At 31.4% G+C, this 23,143-nt stretch overlaps 2 protein-coding genes across 7 annotated transcripts in view; both read left to right on the top strand.

Annotated features, from left to right (window-relative positions):
• LOC107443458 (multiple C2 domain and transmembrane region protein) overlaps window positions 1-23,143 on the top strand; it is a 178,720-nt gene that overhangs the window by 128,637 nt on the left and 26,940 nt on the right. For all 6 annotated transcript variants that reach the window (XM_043038837.2, XM_071177743.1, XM_043038838.2 and 3 more), the window contains one exon: window positions 6,025-6,322. In XM_043038837.2, the coding sequence (XP_042894771.1) occupies window positions 6,025-6,322 (298 nt within the window). The remainder of the gene's footprint in view (window positions 1-6,024; window positions 6,323-23,143) is intronic.
• On the top strand, window positions 19,060-21,999 carry LOC107443459 (G2/M phase-specific E3 ubiquitin-protein ligase-like). Its single transcript, XM_016057317.3, has one exon. The coding sequence runs from the start codon at window positions 19,330-19,332 to the stop codon at window positions 21,289-21,291; it is 1,962 nt and encodes a 653-aa protein (XP_015912803.2). The 5' UTR covers window positions 19,060-19,329; the 3' UTR covers window positions 21,292-21,999.

The following is a 23,143-nucleotide window of genomic DNA, read 5'->3' as shown; positions in this document are numbered from 1 at the left end:
AGCGCACGTTTTTATGAATCCTTGGAGCCCTGCAGTCTCTGGTCAAATTATTAGACGCACTATAAGATTCTATATATAATCTCAATTATCAGGTGATACTATACAGCTTTATTGTTTTTACGCGACTGAAACCGGTTTGAACTTGTTTACGTTCGTGTAACGATTGGTTAAATTCGACGATACATAATATAAATTTGAAAAGTGGATAAATTAGACAATATATTATATAAATATAGAATATTTATTATATCAGGTATTATATTATTATTTTATTATAATATGTTAGACTTTAATAATCAGCGTTAATATTTCACGGACGTAAGGTAGTGCCGTCACCGAATTCATGTTTTAAAAGATTTTGGGGTCAACGTGTATTTTATATTAATATTTATACTTTTGAAGCGAGTCTTTATAAACTTAAATAATGGAAAATCAGCAATAACATAATATTAAAATATTTTACGTATTCTTCCCAAAAGTAGCAAAGTCAAATCAAGAAATGTAGCTTAAAGAATTCGACGTTTTTAACTTTTTCCTTTGGATAATTCTCTTTGACGGTATATTTCACCTTTTATCTAATTAGTACGATAACACCTGCACTAATTTGCATCTATAACAACATCAAAAGAAGAAACTCCTTTTCCGTTATCTCATTTTAAGCTTATGCGAAAGAACACTTTGCTGATTGCACTTTTCTGAAGTTAGGCCATTCTAATTTTCACATTAGATGACTTTCCTGTAAGACTACTTATCGACCAAAAACGCAATTCCCTCTGAGTCATTTGCTGCATCATTCTTTCATGAAGTGTGGAGATATTTCGTTTTGATCTTATGTACAAAGAGTATTTTCCAAAGAAGGCTTTGTCTCGCTTATTCTTTATTCCATTCATGTAAGTCTGTTATAACGGTATTTGACTTTTTTTTCCACCAAAGCCTGCAATCGCTCTTTTCGAAACACAATATATCGACAATAAAGGCATTTAAAGTATATATAGTACTTCTGAATAATGTATATACTCAATGTATATATATTTTATTTTATTTTATAACCGTCGTTGAACAGCCGAACTAATATTTGGGTTAATGACTACTAATGTAATTTTGTAATTTTGAACCTATTGTAGAAGACAAGGGAACTCCTTTATCAAGTATTGGGGGAAATATTTGCCTTCGTGGAGGACTTTCTGATAGAACTAACCCGTATTTGCGTTACATGGCAAGGAAAATCGCAGAAACTTCCCATGGTTAGCCTGATGGCAAGGAGACTCTAACCCATGATCCGTTTACCACTTGAGGATATTTTTTACGTCAGCACTGTAGTCGGTGCAAGCCGGATGCGGATTTGTATCGACCAGCCGCCGCTGGGATTCGAACCCAGTTCACCTCATTGGAAGGCGAACGCTCAATCCAATGAGCCATCGCGGCTCTCAATGTATATATAGGTCATAAAATATAATTATGTTAGTTTGGGTGTGAAGTTGCCTAAAAGAAGCTCTTAACACCTTTTCGACAGTGATTAATACGCACGATACACCCTACACGGCCCAGAGTATCAGTTTGACTGTATTATCTTTCTTATGAAAAGAGTCTTTCTGACTCTAGCAGCCCAAGATCACACCGACGTGATCTAAATTCGATACCCTCGTCTTACATCTCGTGTTAGTACGCACATGTACTCTTTAGTTCGTATAAAGTCGGACTGAGAAGATAGCTCTTTATAAACTGTAACCAGTCATACACCGCTCGAACGCTTCCGGTCTGGTCTACGGGTAGAAAAAATCTCCGGTCGGGACACTTGTGCACTAAATTATGTGACCGGACAACCTCCGTTCGCAACGCTGTATCGTTTAATGCAATTATTTCGTTACTGTTGCCACTGGAAAGAAACAAATTCAGCCCTTTTTCCAAGGTCGCGTTAGTCTTTATACTTATACCGAAGAACCATTACATTATGGCCACCCTCCATCTATAACAATGGGCTCGCCCAGGTTTTCATGGTTTCTCGCCCAGAAACAATGTTTTCATTGGGCACATTAGAACCCATAATCCTCATAGAACAATCCCTGACGTCTGTAATCTACTTGAACATAGTTGCAGACCAGGTTCACCCATTCATGGCAACAGTTTTTCCTGCAGGGGATGATGTTTACCAACAGGATAATGCACCCTGTCATAAGGGTCGAATCGTCATGGATTGGTTCGAGGAACATTCCAGTGACTTTCAAGTCATATCTTGGCCCCCAAATTCACATGGCCTTAATCCAATAGAGCATTTGTGGTCCTACTTGGAAAACCAAATTCGTGCTGCCCCTCGCAATGTGAGGGAATTGCAGGACCAGTTGGTGAGCGCTTGGTACCAGATACCTCAGACTACCTATCAGCACCTTGTGGAATCAATGCCACGGCGGGTGCTAGAAGTTTTGAGGGCTGAAGGTGGTCTTACAGGTTATTAGCAGGGTGGTCATAATGTAATGGCTCTTCGGTGTATATTTCATTCAATATATTTCTTAAAATGTGTATTTTTCTTTTCATTAAACTTAAACAAATTTTAATTACAATCTTGAAAGAAAAAAAAATTAGCTGCTGTAGACAAAAATGAACAAATCTACTAAAACAAACCAAACCAACTGAAAGCAACAGAAAAAATATAAAAAAATTTCAACACTGGGTAATTGAATAGACAGAAACATCAAAAGACATGAAGAGAAAAACTAAATTCGACTACTTCAACTTAGGCATGATAATAAATAGATATGAAGCAATATTTCAAATGATTTTCCCTCTTAAAAGATTTATTCGTAAGATTTTTTTCAGAATAATAAGGCAATTATTTTAACCATAATTTCATTTTCTTTATTAGTAACTGAGTCTTTATTTAGAAAAATTCTACAGTTCGTGAGCATTTTTCTCTTTCAGGATTATACTCTTTTTAATATTACTCTAATTATGTGATATCTTTTGCTTTATTCGCTGCATTTAAATTCCCATTCACGACTTAGTACATTCAAAAATGTTATTGATTGTAATTACCAAGAAATAATCATGAAATTTATTCTATCAAGTTAGCAAATGCGCAAAGTAATGCCTTTACCTCAATTATTTCTAAAAAATGAGGAAAAAACGAAACTTTTGTAGTTAATACCGAATTTAATTAGCGTGATTTAATTAAATCCGACACGTTATACGAATATTTATTAGGTTTCCATTCATTATTATTTTTTTTTAATTTTAAGTTAATATAAAACGAAGCCTGTTTTTTAAATCTCTAGTGATGTTATCTTTTCATTGAAAAGTAAATGTGTTAAAATGTATGGTATTAAAATGGTGAGTTTTATTACATACAAGAAAAAAGTAATTTCGATATATTTTTTAAATTAAGAGAAATCAGACCACAAGTTAATTCATATTGAAGTTTTCTATACATTTGATTATGCATAAAATGAGTTTCATAAATATGTTTTCAGTAATTTTCAATTAGTAGATATCTTATTTAGAATCTTTACTCTGTTTGCCGCATAAAGTATTCAACCTCATATTTATGATCTTTGGCTTAGGATCTAGCGTCCTTTAATTCTTTAAATTTTGTCCTTTTAAAATCCACCTTCATTTGTGCCTGTTAAGTTATTCTTGTTCTTCCTTTTTTTCTCTCGCAATCTGGGGCCCAAGAAAGCGAAACAAGAGTACATTTTTTTCTGGGCATTCTCAATATATTTACCGTCGATATCCGCCTTCTCTTATTCAGTATTCAGCTCATATTCTTATGTAGTTAAAGTTGCTTTTTCTAATACTGTGTCGTTTCCAATTTTAACAGGTTAAAAAATTTAAAAATTTATCTGAGACAGTTGTTTTAAAAAACCGCAAATTTGATCAAACCGATTGTCTGATTTTCCAATGCTCCATGTCCAAATTGCTCTGACTATTAAAATAGACGTCTCCGTATATCAAAATTAATTTTATGAAATTCTGAAATTGATCTTGAAAGTTCTTACATCCTTTGATATTAAGAATATTACCACACATACAATGTGAGGAAAAAAAGCATAGAAGTCTTAAAATATTTCTTGAAATGAATTGTGGGTCTGGAAACAAAATAGAAAAAAAAGATATACGTCCAATCAATTCGAGTGGTTCAATCGAACTCTGATCTAGACTTAGAGAGTTGAGAGAAATGAAATCGGTGAATCTGTCCTCCAACTTTGAAACTTCATCCCCGAACGTGTGGAACTTGTGATACTTCGAGAAAAAGAATATGATTTAGTGTTAAAATTTAAGAAAGTTATGATTGATTTAAAGTTTTAAACTGTGGGTGCTACATCTGTCTTCCGAGGAAAAAAAGAAGGCAAGGGATTTCGGTAAAAATTAATATGTTGATCGAATCCCACCGATGGCTGGTTGCACCAATCACAGTGCTAACGTAAAAATGTTCTCCGTGGTAGACGGATTATGGGTCAGAATTCTTTTGTCGTCGGGTGAACTGTGAAAGATTTTCGTAGTTTTCCACTCCAAATACGAATAAGTTCCATCAAAAAAGTTCTCCACGAAGGCTAGTTTGTCCCTAATGCTTGATCAAGTAGTTTCCTTGTTCTCTGGATTGAGTTCAAAATTAGAAGACTGCGGAGTCGAATATTGGTAGTCGTAAACTCAAACTCGGCTGTTCAACGACGGTATTAAAATAAAATAAGCAATGCTTTTGTGATATAATAACAGAGGAATTTTCTCCTGCATGCGAAACTAACTTTTAAGATAAGTGAAAACTAGAGGTTTCTAGATATTTTTATCACTGATTGATAATGTGTATTAAATCGAACAACTCGCCGACCGGTCTGTGTAGTGGGCAAGGAACTGTCCTTGCATCAGATAGGTCCTGGATTCGAATCCCGGGCAAGGCATGGATGTTTCTTTCCTCTCTGTATGTCCTTTCTCCTTTGTGTGTGAATGTGACCCGCCCTATAAACGGGTTGTGGTTGTGTGAATGGCGTGACAGAAGTCGAATTTCTGGTAATAGATGGCGCCACTGAAAAACAGGAACAATCGCACCCCCACTGCCTAAACAGGCATACGACAAAAAAAATATCGAACAACTCCAATCCAAACTTTTATCTAAATCTGCAGAGTGAAGATTTGTATTCAAGGTATACGAGGGGCACATAATTTTTACACTTTAATTAATCATTATTTTCTTAACATTTTCTTAAGACAAAAATATGCTTTTTAAATATCTTGAAAATACTATTTTTAACTACGTGTTCTGAGACAAGTTTTTTTTTTTTTTTAATTTCAAAGTTGGGTGTCTCCATTTCCCCTTCTTTCTTGCAAGTTTTAAACCTAATTTTTCTTAATCAGTTAATATTCCGCATGACCATTCAATATGGACACTTATTTTTACTTAATTGGACATGCTTCATTCTTTCCTTTAAGCTTTATACAGGTTGTTTAATCCTTTCTGGCCACTTAGAATTTCGAACTTCAAGATGTTAAAATCTAAAATTATGGTAATTCTTTTAGATGGGTTATGGTAATTTTTTTAAAATTAACGACTATTTTAATTCAGATACAATAAATTAATGTGTAATTAATAAAAAAATTTCCGTTAGAAGAAACTATTTATATAATACCTCTTTTTATTTCTCCTACCTAATTTTAAAATTAAAAAATAAACTCTACTTTAATAGCACTAAGGAGTTAAAACGTTTTGTTAAGTAAAGCATTCTCCTAACTGCCCATGCAGGCTGTTACGTATATCGCTCATGGGCTGCAATAGCGGCACAATTCAAAAAAATCAAGTTTTGAGATAAGTGGGTTTAAAGTCTTCATTGCTAAGCAAAATGCATAAGAAATGCTTTAGTTTGCTTAAACGAAGATTACCTTCAAGTTGAATTATGAGTTGTGCTAGTTTTGCTGCTGAAAGAATGTGTATTTTCATATTTACACCAGTTCTTAGTCCAAAACGCGTGTTTTTTTAGTTGTGCACACTATTGCAGCCCATGAGCGATATATTAAAGATTATTATTCTTTTTATTGCAGGAAGACGGCACTGCACAATCAACGTCTGTGTGCGAGTCATCCGAACGTCTCCACGAGTGATTTGGCAGCAGTGGCGGCGGACGGAACGCGCGACGATTCCGACGTCTACGGAAGAGGTATACGTCTTCACAATGGGGTCATGATGGCGGACGGTGTTAGCTACAGTGACCCTACCATCCATCGAAATTCTTCGGCCTCCTCGTCCCCAGCCCGTGCCCTTCGAAGTAGACCTGACCTAGATGACGATTACAACATGAGGGACAGTGGCATTATGGATATTGGTGCTCCTGGAATCGTGGTAGGTCTTTCATTTTTATAAACTATTAAGCTCAGCACTTTTTTTAATTTATGTGCCACTATCTAGAGTAGGGCTTAGCCAAGAAAGAACGCATTATAACCACAAGTAGGTAGTTCTAGAAACTAGTTCTAGTTCGTTTCGGTTTTCGAAGGACTGATTCAATAACTCTAGAACATTGATCGACTTTTGTACTTTCATAGTTCACTACAACTTCTTTGTTACAAATGTTGTTAACTATAACTACAGATATTTTTTTAAATGTAGTGAGTACAAACTACTTTCGAAACGTAAACTACTTTAAGCAGACGATATTTACTGGAGAACTTAATTTACACCTTTGTTCAAAATTGGCGATCGCAACGCTCGAATTCGCCATCTGGGGTGAGACCGGTTTCATGACTTTGGCCCTTCTCCCTTCCCTCTCCTCCTCTTTTCAGTTGTATAGGAATGTACTACGATATTTTCCCTTTTCTTAATATTTTTGCTTTTTATTTAATAAAAATATTTTTTTTAAATTTCCATGATGTTTTTCTTTAGAACTGTGTTTAATGTAGTTTTCAGTCCCATATAGTTTTCTAACTTAAAAGATTTTAATTTATATGAAAAAAAAGAACGTACTTCCTTCCTCTACGACTCTCCACACGCTAATGGGGAAAGCATGTAAAGTGTTGCCATAGGTAGAAAGTTCTGCTCTACACCACCTGCAGCCTATTTCGATCGCCAATGGTTTTGAATGAAAAATCGGCTTTTATTAAGCATGAGGAATTATTAAGAAATATTAATTCGTGCTTATAAGTGCCAGTTTGTCATTCTAAAACTTTTTTTTTCAAATATGTTTTTTTTTTCTAATTTTCATCTTTTTACGACCACAAATTTATCTCTTTCATCTTTTTACGGTCACAAATTTATCACTATGTGACCAAAGTGATAAATTTGCTATTATTCGTAATGACTAGTTTAAATATTAGTTATAAAAGACTCTAATTCTTGTTAAGACATGGTCGCGTTTCAGGGGCATTTTAATTGTGTCCATTAACAAATTTGCGTACCCATCTGATTCGAAAAATTAGATGCGTTAGAGCCTTATTTATTTACTAAACTAAGGTTAAAAGTAGTTGCCGGGAATCGCTACAAACTACACTGGTTATCATAAATTAAGGAAAAATCACAAAAATAGCGATAACTCTTTCAAAAGTAAGCCAAACCGTGCAAAATTTGCATATGTTGTCCACTAAGAGTAGCTGAGTAAAATTGCAATATGCAAATTAGTGGCGCTGCACTCGGCTTACGTCATCTGCCTGGAGCATAAAAGTCCAAGTTTGAGAGAAAGCACACNCCTTCCTCTACGACTCTCCGCACGCTAATGGGGAAAGCATGTAAAGTGTTGCCATAGGTAGAGAGTTCTGCTCTACACCACCTGCAGCCCGTTTCGATCGCCAATGGTTTTGAATGAAAAATCGGCTTATATTAAACATGAGGAATTATTAAGAAATATTAATTCGCGTTTATAAGTGCCAGTTTGTCATTCTAAAACTTTTCTTTCAAATATGTTTTTTTCAAAGATCTGGTTTCTTAGGACAAGCGCCTTATCTGGGCGTCAGCGCTAAGTTGACGTTACCCTGACGCCAACAAAATACTGGTTTGTTAGTTCAAGGCCTGAATTCTTAGGAGAACCGTCTCAACTGGGCGTCAGCGTTAAGTTGATATAACTTTGACGACATAAAAATACCTTTTTGTTAGCTCAGCGTGAGCAGTCGGTCTAAACCAGACATTATCTTGCTTTGCGCATGCGTTAATAACGTAAACAAATATTTATTTTGAATTTGTATTGATTTTGTGATTGTCGACCAGTGCTTTAAAGAACAAATAATCACTTTGTCCAAGAAAAAAACACATTATAGCTTAGCTAAATGAAGAAGAAGAGGAAAAAGAAGCTACGTTTAATGTTAAAATTAAAATCTTGTCTGATTTCAATGCTCTGTTGTTGGAAGTTGTCCGCCATTGCTTCTGTTGTTAACGTCACGTTGTAATCCAACTGCAGTTGATTGGGACGGCAGTTGTCGATCAAGCTGAGCGTTCGATGACGTATGCTGTCAAACTCATAAATTAACCAATCAGAGGTAAACGTTCGTTTCAAGCTGACGCCGACGTTTCCTTTAAGAAACCAGGCCTTAATCTTCATCTTTTTACGGTCACAAATTTATCCCCATGTGACCAAAGTGATAAATTTGCTATTGTTCGTAATGGCTAGTTTAAATATTAGTTATAAAAGACTCTAATTCTTGTTAAGACATAGTCGCGCCACAGGGGCATTTTCATTGTGTCCATTAACAAATTTGCGAAGATTAGTACCCATCTGATTCGAAAAATTAGATGCGTTAGAGGCTTATTTCTTTACTAAACTAACGTTAAAAGTATGCCGGGAATCGCTACAAATTACTATTTTTCTGTATCACACTATCTACTACTTTACTTATTAAAATAAATAGCACATCAAACTACAAAAAAAAGTAGCAACTACAGTAATTTCACTACCTGTAGTACACTAATGGTCTAAAAACTGTTGTATGAATTACATATCCACTTAATAAGTTACGAAACAACAAACACCAGACGTAATGCCCTGCCGTTCTTGGCTGTGAATGATAAAGAAACAATGTAAGTTCTCTACAGAAATACTCTTCAATTCCAATGTCAAGATTTCTTTAATGTTTTCCAACTTTCACAAACCTAGTCCCTTCAGCAAGTTTTCCAGACCCGGTCTTAAGAAAAAGTTTACATGTTCTAAATTCAGAGATTAGGCTGTATGATTTATCTCCACAATCACTGAAACTAAAAAATTTTGCTAAAGGAATAAACATGAATGGAGAATGATAACTTCAACGACAGAATAGAAGAGCATTCTGAAAGAAGACTTGGGACTTTGTTTTACCAAAAATGATGAGAAAATTATTGTTACCACAATCCCAAGTATTAAAATAGTTATTCTGTTAAATCTCAACTATCATAAATTAGAATTGTGAAAGCGAAAATAATTCAAAGCCATGCTCTAAGTACCGATTCGGGAATTGTTTAAATTATTACTTATCGCAAATTTAATTTATCACATTAGAATATTTTTGAGCCTTTGTTTGAGTGAGCTATTAAAAAAGTTTTTAAATTTCAATATCAAATTTGATTAAAACTAGTGGGCTGTGCTAACGCTCGCCAACCCCCGAAAATTGCTACGCAATCTTATATGGTTTGCTTCCCAAACCAAGGTTGCTTTGCTCACTACTAACTTAGGTACATTGCAAATGCACAAAATTCTAAGAATTCAAAACAATCATTCAAATCCATNTTATTTTATACATGTGCTAATTTCTATACTACTATTAATGTCTGATAATTTCTTTTTATGTTGTTTAATACCTTACTATGTGTTGTATATTGTGGGTAAGTTTCATAAAATTCCATGTGTAATTTCTTGAGTTATCGCGATTTTTGTGAATTTTCCTTAATTTATGATAACCAGTGTATTATTTTTCTGTATCACACTACCTACTACTTTATTTATTAAACAAAAGTAGCACATCAAACTACAAAAAAAAAGTAGCAACTATAGTAATTTCACTACCTGTAGTACACAAATGGTCTAAAAACTGTTGTATTAATTACGTATCCACTTAATAAATTACGAAGCAACAAACACCAGACGTAATCCCCTGCCGTTCTTGGCTGTGAATGATAAAGAAACAATGTAAGTTCTCTATAGAAATACTCTTCAATTCTTATGTCAAGATTTCCCTAATGTTTTCTAACTTTCACAAACCTAGTCCATTCAGAAAATTTTCCAGTCCCGGTTTTAGGAAAAAGTATACATGTGCTAAATTTAGAGATTAGGCTGTATGATTTATCTACACAATCACTGAAACTGAAAAATTTTGCAAAAGGAATAAACATGATTGGAGAATGATAACTTCAACGACAGAATAGAATAGAAGAACATTCTTTAAAAAAAAAACTTCGGACTTTATTTTACCAAAAATGATGAGAAATTATTGTTGCCGCAATCCCAAGTATTAAAATAGTTATTCTGTTAAATCTTAACTATCATAAGTTATAATTGTGAAAGCAAAAACAGTTTAAAGTCATGCTCTAAGTGCCAAATTCGGGAATAATCGTTTTCCACAGCAAATCGTCTTCATTACCATTTAAAGAATTTGAAATTCCCCATTTTTCAAAATATTTTTCCATAACAATTGAATACACATTTTACCACGTATCATTGGACATATGTTGTCTTCTATAGGAATAATAATCGACTTACCAATATACCAGAAATTTGCTATCTCGTAATCAAAAATAGAAGGTCGACTTATACATCGAGATGTAAGGTTGTGACTATTGTTTAAATTACTACTTATCGCACATTTAATTTATCACATTAGAATGTTTTTGAGCCTTCGTTTGAGTGAACTATTAAAAAAGTTCTTAAATTTCAATATCAAATTTCATTAGAATATTTGAAAATTTAATTGAAAATATATGCTAATGAATTCAATGCCCCATTTGAATTCATGCCCCATTGAATGCCCCATTTGAATTCATTCCTTGAAATGATTTCATGCAATTTCAATATTTTATACAAATTTATTTTTTAAAGTTTATAACAAGAAATTGTATAAAATGCCGCTTACTCTAATGGTGCTTATATAAATTGAAATTAATATCTACTTAGTGATAATGTTTTTTCGGAGGATTCAGTGAAAATTTTAATCGAATAAAAGTCTGAGAAATATCCCTATTCAGAGTCAACTCAACAGCTCTGCTACATATCATTTGCTCATTTTGAGATGAGAGCAAATCATACGAAAAATAAATAGTCCTATTATTTAGTCGTCACAGTTGGTACGAAGACATATGTGTACTTCGTACCAAGTGTGACGACACATGTGATGAAGTTAAATTTCATTTGCGATATGAAGAAATATAACAAATTATTTAAATTCTTTTAAAAAGAAATTAAATTTCTGACTAAATTTAAATCCATTTTCATTTTGTTAACTGATAAAAATTGATGAATTGATATTTTCAATGAAAAACTTTTTAATTAAAAAATTTTAATATGATGTAGAACTTCTTTTTTTGTCTTTTAAGCAACGTGAAAATTTTTTGCTTGATATATTTTCTTCTTTTTTAAATATTTATACATATATGTATATATTACTCTCTCTAAAACCATTCAAACTGAAAATTTAATGGGCTTTAATTATGGGCTTTTTAATTAAAATGCTTCACTTGCCTCATTTTAAAATATTAAATCTAAAACGTAAGTATGTTAATTATGCAAAACTGGGACGCCTAGTTATGTTTTTAATTAGTAAAGAAGGTTAATTAACTATGATACCTAAACATGCCTAGTCATGAAGAGAAAATTATAATTTTCTTACGAGAGACTGGAAAGCATATATCTATACACATAATGGAAAAAAGAATTTACGCGTGTCTGTATACAGTTTACAGGATTAGAGGGTATACTGTAAGATCTAAAAGTACGATATTCAACATGAAACTAAAGGAGTACAATTGTAAACAGATTACGATGACCAATTTTTGTTTTTTTAATTATATTTTAAATTCAAAGATATTTAAAAAAAAGGGAATTTTCTCATTGATTTAGCGGAAACCTTTGTTTTAAATTAAACTATTAACAATTCAATTTTGACAAATATTTCAAAGATAGCATTAGTGATGTTTCTTAGATTGTATCTCTAATTAAAAAGTTGTAACACTTAATTATAAAGTTAATTTAATTGATTGTTGTAATACTTAATTATAAACTTAATGTAATTAGTTGTTTTAATACTTAATTATAAACTTAATTAGTTGTTGTATTACTTAATTATTTTTTATTCGTTATCTGATTAGCTAGGAAATCTGATGATCAACGTCATAGTGGTAGCACAGGCTGACTGCATCACCAAATTAGTATTACTAAGGTTGTTTGAAACCACATCTTTGTTGTGCTTATGATTATGTTCTTTAAACTTGTTGCTATAAAACTAAATAATTTAAGATCAGCAGTAATTGAAATTTGAAACAAAGGTTTTTCTGTAAAACAAAATTAACGGAAAAAAGATACTAATTCGTTGAGAATAAATGCTTAAAAAAAATGCCAATATTATTATTGACGCCAATGAATATCAATTTTAGCTATATTTATTGATCTGAAGCAAAATAATGAGCTTTGAACTAAAAGGCAAGCTTAATGGAGAGATGGGATTAATTCGTCAAAGAGAGTGTAAAAAATCGGAAAATTACTATTGACGTCACTGATGCTTAATTAATTTGGGTAATAGGTACTAACCGAAAGACAAAGAAAAAAAGCTGTGTACTAAATAACTAGATTAATGGAGAAAATCTACTTATTTGTTGTAACGTACCGTAAAAAGTTAATATAATACTATTGATACCAATTCAATGATGCTTCGTTTTGGTAATAGGCACTACTGACATTGTGGTAATTCGTGCAGTTTTGATTCATACCGCTATAGTTCGTGCAGTTTTCATTCATGCAATTTTTATCAAAAATTTCATACTTCATACATACATTCATTAAATATTTTCAAAATAATTAATAATCCTTTGATTAATATAATTAACTAGTGGGCTGCGCCCCCTGCTCGCTCACGCTCGCCAACCCCCGAAAATTGCTACGCAATCTTATATGATTTGATTCGCAAACCAAGCTCGCTTCGCTCGCTACTAACTTAGGTACATTGCAAATGCGCAAAATTCTAAGAATTCAAAACAATCATTCAAATCCATATAACAACTTTTTTTTTAAAAAAAAATTACATCTTTTTAGTAAATACTAAGTCATTAAAATAAATTTGAATTCAAATAAATGACATGTAATTCGTTAAACCTATTAGAAATGTGCTATAGTATAAAATCTTAAGATAAAATTTCTAAAACTGATATCTCTTTAAAAAGGTTAAAATTTTGGCTATAATTAAGTCTATTAAAAATTGAAATAAGTGAATTGCAATGGAAAAACCTGCATAAACAAATAAATTCTAGTAAAACAAATAAATTCGTGATATAAATCAAAAATCGTCAAATAAATTCGTAATATATAAATTCGTGAAAAAAAGCGCTTTCGACAAAATACTAAAATAGAGATCTATCGACAAAGACTACTCACTTCTGCCTAGCTTAATAGTATGAGATTGCCGCAGCTGATGCTCTCTGGTTATTTCAGTTTCCGTTTTTAAAAGCGCTATATGTTGAGCCACCTCAGCTAGATTTGGCATGTGACATTTTTAGCGACAATCATTGGTCGATTTTCCAGCGTTGCCATTCGGGGAGTTATAATGAGGCTTTTTTTGTCGCCCTGTAAGAGAAATAAATATATAGAGAGAGATTCACAATAGCTAATGAAATTTAGTCATTAATTCTCGGGGGAAGATGGATCATTTAGGATTCCATAGCCGAAAAAAATAGAAACCGCTGATTTATATTTATATAATACAATCTCGTTTCCTTGTAAAATTTATGAAAACGGTTTACTCTTATTTTGAAACAATCAAATGCCTGTTTAGTAAGCACTTACTAAATCACTTTTATTTCTTTCAAATTTTTCGAGATTTTTTTTCGTCTAAATTCTCAAGCTTTAAAAAAAAAAAAAAGTATTTGAAAGATCTATTTTTTCGATTAAATTTTCTCCTTTTTCGTAAGCTAGAATATAGCATTAATATTTATGTACCTCGGTGAGTAAACATACTTTAGATGTACCGCGACAGATGATTTATGTCTCATGGTCGTCATAACAGCATAACCGTTTTATGATGATGAAAGTAATAAAATATTTTATTGACTTCGCTGTCTTTTGTTATCTGGGAAAATATTTATAATCTCTTATCATCAATATTTTAAAAAAAGATTAATAAAAATATGATTTTTTTTAATCAAAAAAAATTAAAATAGTATTTAATCAAAGGTGAAAGCTTAACACATATGAGAAATTGAGGTAAAAGACTGGGTGGCTAAGATTCAAAGACCTGTTGGAACTAAACTGTTAAAACTAGAAATTGCAGATTTGATCAAGCTATTCATTGTTTAGTTGTGTATAATATATTATTTCATTTTTGTATAAATGATTTTTTTGTAAAAAAAAAAGAAAAAAGTCAAATTATCTAGTTTTCCCGCTATTTGAAATTTTAGAATTTCAGTGAAAAAGTAACCGATGTTTCTATTTTATATGACAATTTAAGAAAATTATACGTGTGATGTAGACAAGACCGTTCTCAAGAGAGGAGGATGCAGAGAAAATTTCGAATTATAAGTTTTATGACATAAAGCCTCTTGCGTTTATTTATTAAAAAAGGAAGCTGGTTTACGGTTTAGACATTTTTGTCAACTTTTCGATCACTTTAGATGTTATAACACTTTCCCCCAACGATTTACAAATTTTTTGACTCAAAACATAACAGCTAGTTTAACAACTTTTAACATATATAATTACAGTAATTTATCAACTTTTAATTTATCGACTTTTAACTTATAACGTCTACATAGATTTTAATTTTAACAATTCTTGATGTACATCATAACAGAACTTTTATAATTAAATTTGAAAAAAAAATTTCTTTTTAATGTCTGTCTTAATTTTTAAAATTTCTATTTTAAAATTTTATTTTACTGTACTAAACGATAAATTTAAAGCACTTTAAATGCACTGGTCTACTATAGTCCTTACGTCTTATTTAGCGTTTGAAAATTTTGAGTAGAAAAAAAAAGAAAAAAAATTTTCATTGAAAATATATTATCAATATTATATATATATATATATCCGATACCGATGCGAAAGGTCAGGGGTTCAATCCACGACTCCGCTAAGACCCATACTCTTAAAATCTGTGGAATTGAAAGTCCTGTGGTCGGTCGCTGGGCAGTACCATGAGTACAGGGAACTGAAGAAAATTTCCTTCCCCTTCAGATTTGTGTCTAAATTGAGGTAGTGGCCATCACTANTAAGACCCACCGAGTACATACTCGTAAAATCTGTGGAATTAAAAGTCCTGTGGTCGGTCGCTGGGCAGTACCATGAGTACAGGGAACTGAAGAAAATTTCCTTCCCCTTCAGATTTGTGTCTAAATTGAGGTAGTGGCCATCACTAACTGTGATCGCATGTCTTCAAGTCAACTTCAGGGATGTTTCATTTCATTTATGCTACCTTTTCGATCTTATTGTTGCTTAAGCACTTTCATTCGACGATCTTCCAATTTTTTGACGCATAACATGGCAAAAAGCTTAATATTTAATACTTTTTAACATTTTTTATAATTAAACTTGATAAGAACATTTTCTTTTAAATTTTTGAAGTTATTTTTAAAATTTCTATTTGAAAATTTTATTTTACTGTACTAAGCCTTAAATTTGAAGCAGTTTAAATTTATAGTCCTTACATCACTTCTAATGCTAGTTCTACTATAGTCCTTACGTCGTTTTTTTTTTTTTATTTATTTAGCGTTTGAAAATTTTAGCGTTGAAAGAAAAGAAATCTCATTGGAAATATTACGAAGTACTTATTAAGCTTAAAAACTGACATTAGTAGTATGTGGGGCACTATAGACACGGAAGTGACGTCATAGTCAACCGGAGCTTATTTCTGCCCCAACCGGAAGTTGCTTATTTCTGCCNGCGGGCAGAAATAAGCAACTTCCGGTTTATAGAAGGGCAGAAATAAGTCACTTCCGGTTTATGGGCGGGCAGAAATAAGCAACTTCCGGTTGGGGCAGAAATAAGCTCCGGTTGACTATGACGTCACTTCCGTGTCTATAGTGCCCCACATACTACTGACATTTTATATTGAAGCCATCTTGAATAATCTTATTTTAAATTAAATTGTGATATATTTTTCAGCCTACAATATGATTTTTACCAGTACTATTAAATGGTGTGAAAACAAATGGATAAATCAAAAAATAAATAACTTATTTGAACTATATTCGAAAAATCATATTTATTTTCTTTTAACATGTTTTTTTATGTTCAAACATCACGAATACCTAATTTCTATTATAGGCAAATTGATAATTCATTCCAGACATTAAATATAGCCTTTCTTGCTGAAATGAAATAAAATTAACCTTGTAATGGCAAATCGATTTGTTTCCACGTAAACATTGTGCCATTTTCTCATTAGCCAAATAAAACTAAGGGTGGTGGCGTTTATGTCCATCACGCCAAACAATGCCAAAGCATGACTTATTTCGAGAAGTACTCGAGCGCATGATGGGTCTTCCAAAAATTATGAAGAAAAAAAAGGTAAAGTGTTATATCAATCAGTAATTCTAACTTTTTTTTGGATGAGGTGTTTTATTGTATTTTACGATGATGATCATTACTATTTATTGTTCTAAATTAAGTTCTGATAAAATTTTAACTGTATAGAATAAAAGTATGGAAATAAATTTCTTCTTATTAAATATTCCTCTTAAAAAAATAAGTACATTGAGATGCTTTTTGTCTCCAGGTGACAAACTTTTCCCAAGCTTGAGTTTCCCTTGAAAACTTTTAAATAAATTATCTTTATTTTAGTATATTGTCTGTAACGATAGAATCTTACAATCATGTATAGTGGGACCGGGGGCAGAGGGATTAGTTCCCCCATATTTTATAAATCAAGGGATATATATATATATATTAAAAGAATTTTTGGGTGTTGAAGGGCGATTGCGAGATTGCTTGAACTTTGCGAAAAAACTTGTTTATTCTGGAATAATAGTTAAAAGATGGAACAAAAAATTATCATTTCGCGTTATTGTATATTGAACTATTAAAATATTTTATTCAAAAAATACATCTAACTAGGAGAAAAACATAATGTTTTGTAAAATTGTTCAAAACATGAATAAAACCTAATGTTTTATTCATACGATAAGCATTTAATTGCTTTAAATATTAATTATTTTTTACTGTTCCGTAAAATATTTGAAATTTTAATAAGAATGTATTCTTAAGAATATATTCTTTTTCTTAACTACCCTTAATCGTTAAAGTTTTTCGTACAATGAAAAATAATTAGTTTTACAAAACTGTCGACACTAAAACGATAGATATACATAAATTGTAACTTAAAGTAACTTAAATGGCTTAAAAAAAAAAAAAAACTAATTAGACTAATTTCTACAAACATTTCAGAATAAATTCAGACTATTGTTAAAAGATTAAAATTTTTGAAGCTTTTTTGTTATAAAAAATAGAATAATAATAATTTTTTAATGTAATATATAATAGTCAATAAATTATTCCTTTACAACATTTAAAAATCCGTAATTATATTTATAATTTGTTTACACAATTAAAATTCAACTTATAATTTATTAAATGCAAAATAAAAAATAGTTCCATTTATCACAGATGGTTTGTTCTAAAAACATTGGCAAACATTGTAAAAATTATGCTAGATTTGTTAAAATAAATATTTGAACAAAGAATAAAATCTTTAAATACTTAAACCAATGTTATTTTCCAAAATCAGGAAATAGAACTCCAGAAATACTTATTAAGAATTTTAACGTTAATTCATTTATTCGATTAAACTTTTTTTGCACCGCAGTGACGACACGACTCGCATTTTGGTTTACTTATTAAGTAAGGTCATACAATTGAATTTTCTCGTACTAAAATACAATTTAATAGTTTCAATGGACAAATATTAAATGTACAAATTTAATCAGCGCAAGCGGTTCTTTAAGTTATAATATTGTGCTTTAAAATTTAATTTCTCCAAACCCTTACTAGAAATTACGCATATCTTTGACAGAATTGTGACTCTCAAAATAAGGAAATAGCTATCTGCAATCTTTCTACAGAAAAAACTTTCTTTTTATTTTTTTAATTTAATAATGTTCGTTAGTGCGTTTCCCAGATACTAAATGATTTTGAAAGACAAAAAATTAGTTTTTTTTTAAAAAATGAAATTTTAAAAATAAATTAAATTATACTTCCTAAAAAATATTTTTTTTTATTTTATTGATTTCGTTCTAGTTTGAAATTGGTCATTAGAAATTCGGCAAGAAAAATTTCGAGAAATTTGTATCTTACAATTATTATTAATATTTCATTATTATTTTTTTTTATTATTATTATTTTATTATTATTATTATAAACTAAGCAGAAGGTGCTGAAAAGGAAAGAAAAAAAAGGGTATGCCACCGTAAATTAAGAACCTCCCTACCTTCCTAATGTTTTTAAAACAATTACTTCCATTTGAAACCTCTTTTATAAGTAACATCATCATGACCACTGAATGAATTATAATTAGGAAAGAATTACATTAGGAAGAATTCAAAGACCATTTTCGCTGCATGTGGTTCACGCACCTCCGATCACCGTCGAGGAAATATGAGAACCTGAACTCACAAATCAAGTTCTCTTTTTTGTCAACGGCAATCAGAGGTTAGGCATTTTTCAAACATTTCTCATTTTACTTCCTCTACTTTATCTATAAAGCTCTATCAGCAGTTCAAAAGAGCATACATATCAAATACGTTTTTTCGTTTTTCGCATGCGAAAGAGAGCTTGATTGGCAAATTTGTCACATGAAATATTTTTCTCCAATCACATTCACGTTCGAATGGGAAAAAATCATATCCAGTGTAAATGCTCCCATGGGATTCACAGATATCAGCGATCTAGTTCGGCTTTAACTTTAGATCGTACCGCCAAAAACAACTCAACTTATTTTCAATAAAAATAACAACAAATAACAAAAAAAGACGCCCAATCAATCATGAGAGACGCTAGGCGGCAATTTAATCTTTCCTAAAGTCAAATATGATATAATTCATCTAAAAATAATTAAATACTAATTTCTTGGCGAAGATTACTTGCATTGCTCGTAGAGTATTTTTCTTTCATCGATAAACATGTTTGTTTTTCTTATTTTGTAACATTTAAAATAGACATAGTATCTTGATTTCTGAAACAACTATTTTTTATTGTTATTATTGAAATGGGTCAAAGGAAGAAAAAAACCCAAAAGAAAAAGGAAGCTTGTTTATTCTGTGGTAGAGATGAAGATGATGAAATTGTTTTTGGTAAATTTTTTCATGACAAGGACTTATCTATTCACCAAAATTGTATGTTCCTTTCAAGTGGACTTGCTCAGCGCGGATCGAAAGAATCAGAAGGCATCTTAGGATTTCTCCCTGTAGATATCAAAGAAGAATATGCAAGAGGTCAGAAATTGAACTGCTGTTATTGTAGACAGGGAGGAGCTACTCTGGGATGCGTTGTAAACAGTTGCAAGAGATCATTCCATCTTCCCTGTGGTGTTAAAAATCTGGCTCTTAATCAACATTTCGGTGATTTTTCTTCTTATTGTCATGCTCATAAACTAAAGCAGAAGCATATACAGATTAAAGAAGACCTGTATTGTTACATATGTTGTTCAGAACTTACACCAGATGACTTAGAAAACTGTTTATATTCTCCATGCTGTAAAAAGAATTGGTTTCATCATTATTGCCTTCAGAAATATGCGATCAGTGCTGGTCAGCATTTTTTTAAGTGCCCTCTTTGTAACAATTCATCTACGTTTGTGGAAGAAATGAAAGTATATGGTGTTTGTATTCCAAATAAGGATGCCTCATGGGAGTTAGAGTCTAACGCATTTAATGAACTTCTTTATCGTCCAAAATGTGGTGCTTCTGAATGCAGTTGCTACCGTGGACGAGAACATGATGGCAAAGGCTCTTGGAGTTTATTGGCATGTGCGGTTTGTGGGGCTGACGCGACACATAAACATTGTGGTAATCTGAAAAAGTCAGATAAGATATGGAGATGTGATGACTGCCAAGCCTTTGAAACAGCCAGAAAGAAAAAGGAAGATTCCATCATTAATGACTCCAAAAATGTAGCGGTTGCAACTTTGAATTTTAATGGAGAAAGTTTAATTGAAAGTAAAAATAATGTGGTCAGTAATGATGACAATACCTCATTGCATCAAGAAAGTGTTTCTGTAGCAACTTCTAGTGGTGATGATAAAACTATAAAAACAAATGTAAATGTTGATTTCAGAAAAGATGAAACTACAAATGAGGTAAAAAATAACAGTCCGATTGAAGTAAGGTATAAGTTACGATCCTTTTCCATTGTTTTGAATAAGGTAGATGTCAAATCTACTAAACTAGAAAGTGCTAAAACCTTTAACGAACGAGGCGATGATGCAAATCGTCTGAAATGTGAAAGTAAATCAAATTGTATAAGTTCTGATAAATCGAGTGTTTCATTTACAAATAAAGGATGTGAATCAGTTTTATCCTCAGAAACTATTGTTTTAAATGAGGTAGCAGTAGCTGTCGAATCTACTAAACTAGAAAGTGCTAAAACCATTAACAAACAAGGCGATGATGCAAATCGTCTGGAATGTGAAAGTAAATCAAATTGTATCAGTTCAGATAAATCGAGTGTTACATTTAAAGATGAAGGATGTGAATCCGTTTTATCCTTAGAAACTAAATTAAGTATTGACTCTGATAAATGTAGTACAATAGTTGATAACTTAACTATTCTTTCTCATAATGATAAAAACCTATTTAAGGACCCATCTGAGTCAGAAAAAAATGTATCACATATGGTATATGATCATGTAAATGATACAGGATTGCTTAAAGATAAAAGCGTCAAAGAATTTTCTTTGCGTGACAAGGGTTTAAAGATATTGGGTGATTTTAAGACTGAAAACAGTGAAATGAGACCAAGGAAAATGAAATGTTTAAGAGATCGTAATGAAATAGTTAAAAATAGAATCGAAAAATCACAACCTGTTATTCTGGTGAAAAGGCAAGCGGTAAGTATCCTGAAACCTGTTAAGCCAAAACGACGCAAGATAATCGGAAATGGTTGTTGTTCGGGAGGTGATAGTCATTGTATTAAAAAAATGTTTGGAATCAGCTGTGAAAACTGTAAATGATATAAGTTGTATTATATAGTATTTCATTTCATCTCTGAAAAACATTTAATCAGTCAGAAAATATTTTATTATGATTTTTTTTTATCTTCATGATTTTAAACTGAGTCTTAGAAACTCAATGCATCAAAGATATATGTAAATATTTCTTTCTGACTTGTTTGTGTTATATGTATATCAACACATTTCGCAGTTTTTGTTGATATATAAATAATAAGTTATGATATTTTCATAGAATTTCAGGGGTCTGTCCAGGCCATATTTACTACCGTTTAGCGGTACCTTCACAAATTCCACTTTAGGAAAAATGGTACTTTCACAAAATACTTTTTCTTAAAATTTTATTTTTGTATCCCGTAAGAAACGATAAATCCATATTTTTACCATAATTTTGTGTCTGCTTTTTAGTATACTTTTTAATTTTTCACAAATTATGTCTTAATTTTCACAAAGTAGGTACCTCTCAGAAATACCTAGACAGACCCCTGAATTTAATTTTTCTTGGAAAATTTTCCATATTAGTACAGTACCTATGGTCCTGCATATATTTTGGTGGTTTTTGGGCAGTTGCTCTATGATAAATTAAAAATCACATAACGGGGCAAAGCCGAAAGGTGAGACTCTTAACACCAACCAGGCAACTCTCTATATATTTTTCTTGAATTTATACCATGTTAAACATTGGACAAATTCATTTGATGTCTTTACCTATGTGTATGAACATTTGTTAAAATTTCTTTAATTTTATTATGACATAGTAAAATATTGCATTCATACTTGTAATACAGTGCAGAACCTCTTATCCGGAAAACCAGATAACCGAAATGAAATTTGGAACCATAAATTAATTTTCTTCCATTAAAAAAAAAAATGTTTTTCTTGCAAGATTTTGGGTCCATTTTGTTATTTAGAGCGTATGGCATATCGAGTTGACGAAAGAACTGATTTATAGGACGGATCAAAAGCCGTTTGTAGACGAATCTCACATAAGCACAAATAGCTTGCATATGTTAATAATAACACATATAAGCCTGTATATAATTTTTATTTCATAATTTCTTTCCTTATTTAAACTTAAGTGTATTATTATTTATCATTTTTTATTATTTCTAAAACTATTTCAAAATAATTTTTTAGTTACGTTTTATAAATATTAAAAAAACGGCATTTTGTAGCGATTCAGAAAGCCGGAAAAATCAGTTATCCGGAATCGCGATGGTCCCGATCGTTCCGGATGATNAACGATAAATCCATATTTTTATCATAATTTTGTGTTGACTTTTTAATATAATTTTTAATTTTTCACAAATTATGTCTAAATTTTCACAAACTAGGTACCTTTCAGAAATACCTAGACAGATCCCTGAATTTGATTTTTCTTGGAAAATTTTCCATATCAGTACAGTACCTATGATCCTGCATATATTTTTGTGGTTTCTGGCCAGTTGCTCTATGATAAATTAAAAATCACATAATGGGGCAAAGTCGAAAGGTGAGACTCTTAACCCTCTATAAATTTTTCTAGAATTTATACCGTGTTAAACATTGGCCAAATTCATTTGATGCCTTTACAATTTGAGTTGACACAGACAGTTGCTGATATGGAAATATTCCCTTTTTCTTTTTTAAAATCATATTGTCAAGAAGGAAAGTTTTTAATTTTTTATTCTAGAAAGTGCAGACTTCAACATGCAGAAGATAGTTTTACCTGTTAATTATCTTATCCAAATCTTATTTTATAGCTATGCCTATGAACATTTGTTAAAATTTCTTTAATTTTATTATGACGTCAGAAAGTATTGCATTCATATTTGTAATATAATAGAAAAGAATTAAGATAAGAGATATTAAGATT

Source organism: Parasteatoda tepidariorum, chromosome 2 (assembly GCF_043381705.1).
Source record: "Parasteatoda tepidariorum isolate YZ-2023 chromosome 2, CAS_Ptep_4.0, whole genome shotgun sequence".
NCBI lineage: Eukaryota > Metazoa > Arthropoda > Arachnida > Araneae > Theridiidae > Parasteatoda > Parasteatoda tepidariorum.
The sequence above is the reverse complement of the archived record's forward strand: the minus strand, read 5'-3'. Positions and strand labels throughout refer to the sequence as shown.

Coding starts and splice junctions, on each gene's coding strand:
- LOC107443459 (XM_016057317.3), top strand. CDS start 19,330: ATGGGTCAAAGGAAGAAAAAAACCCAAAAGAAAAAGGAAGCTTGTTTA.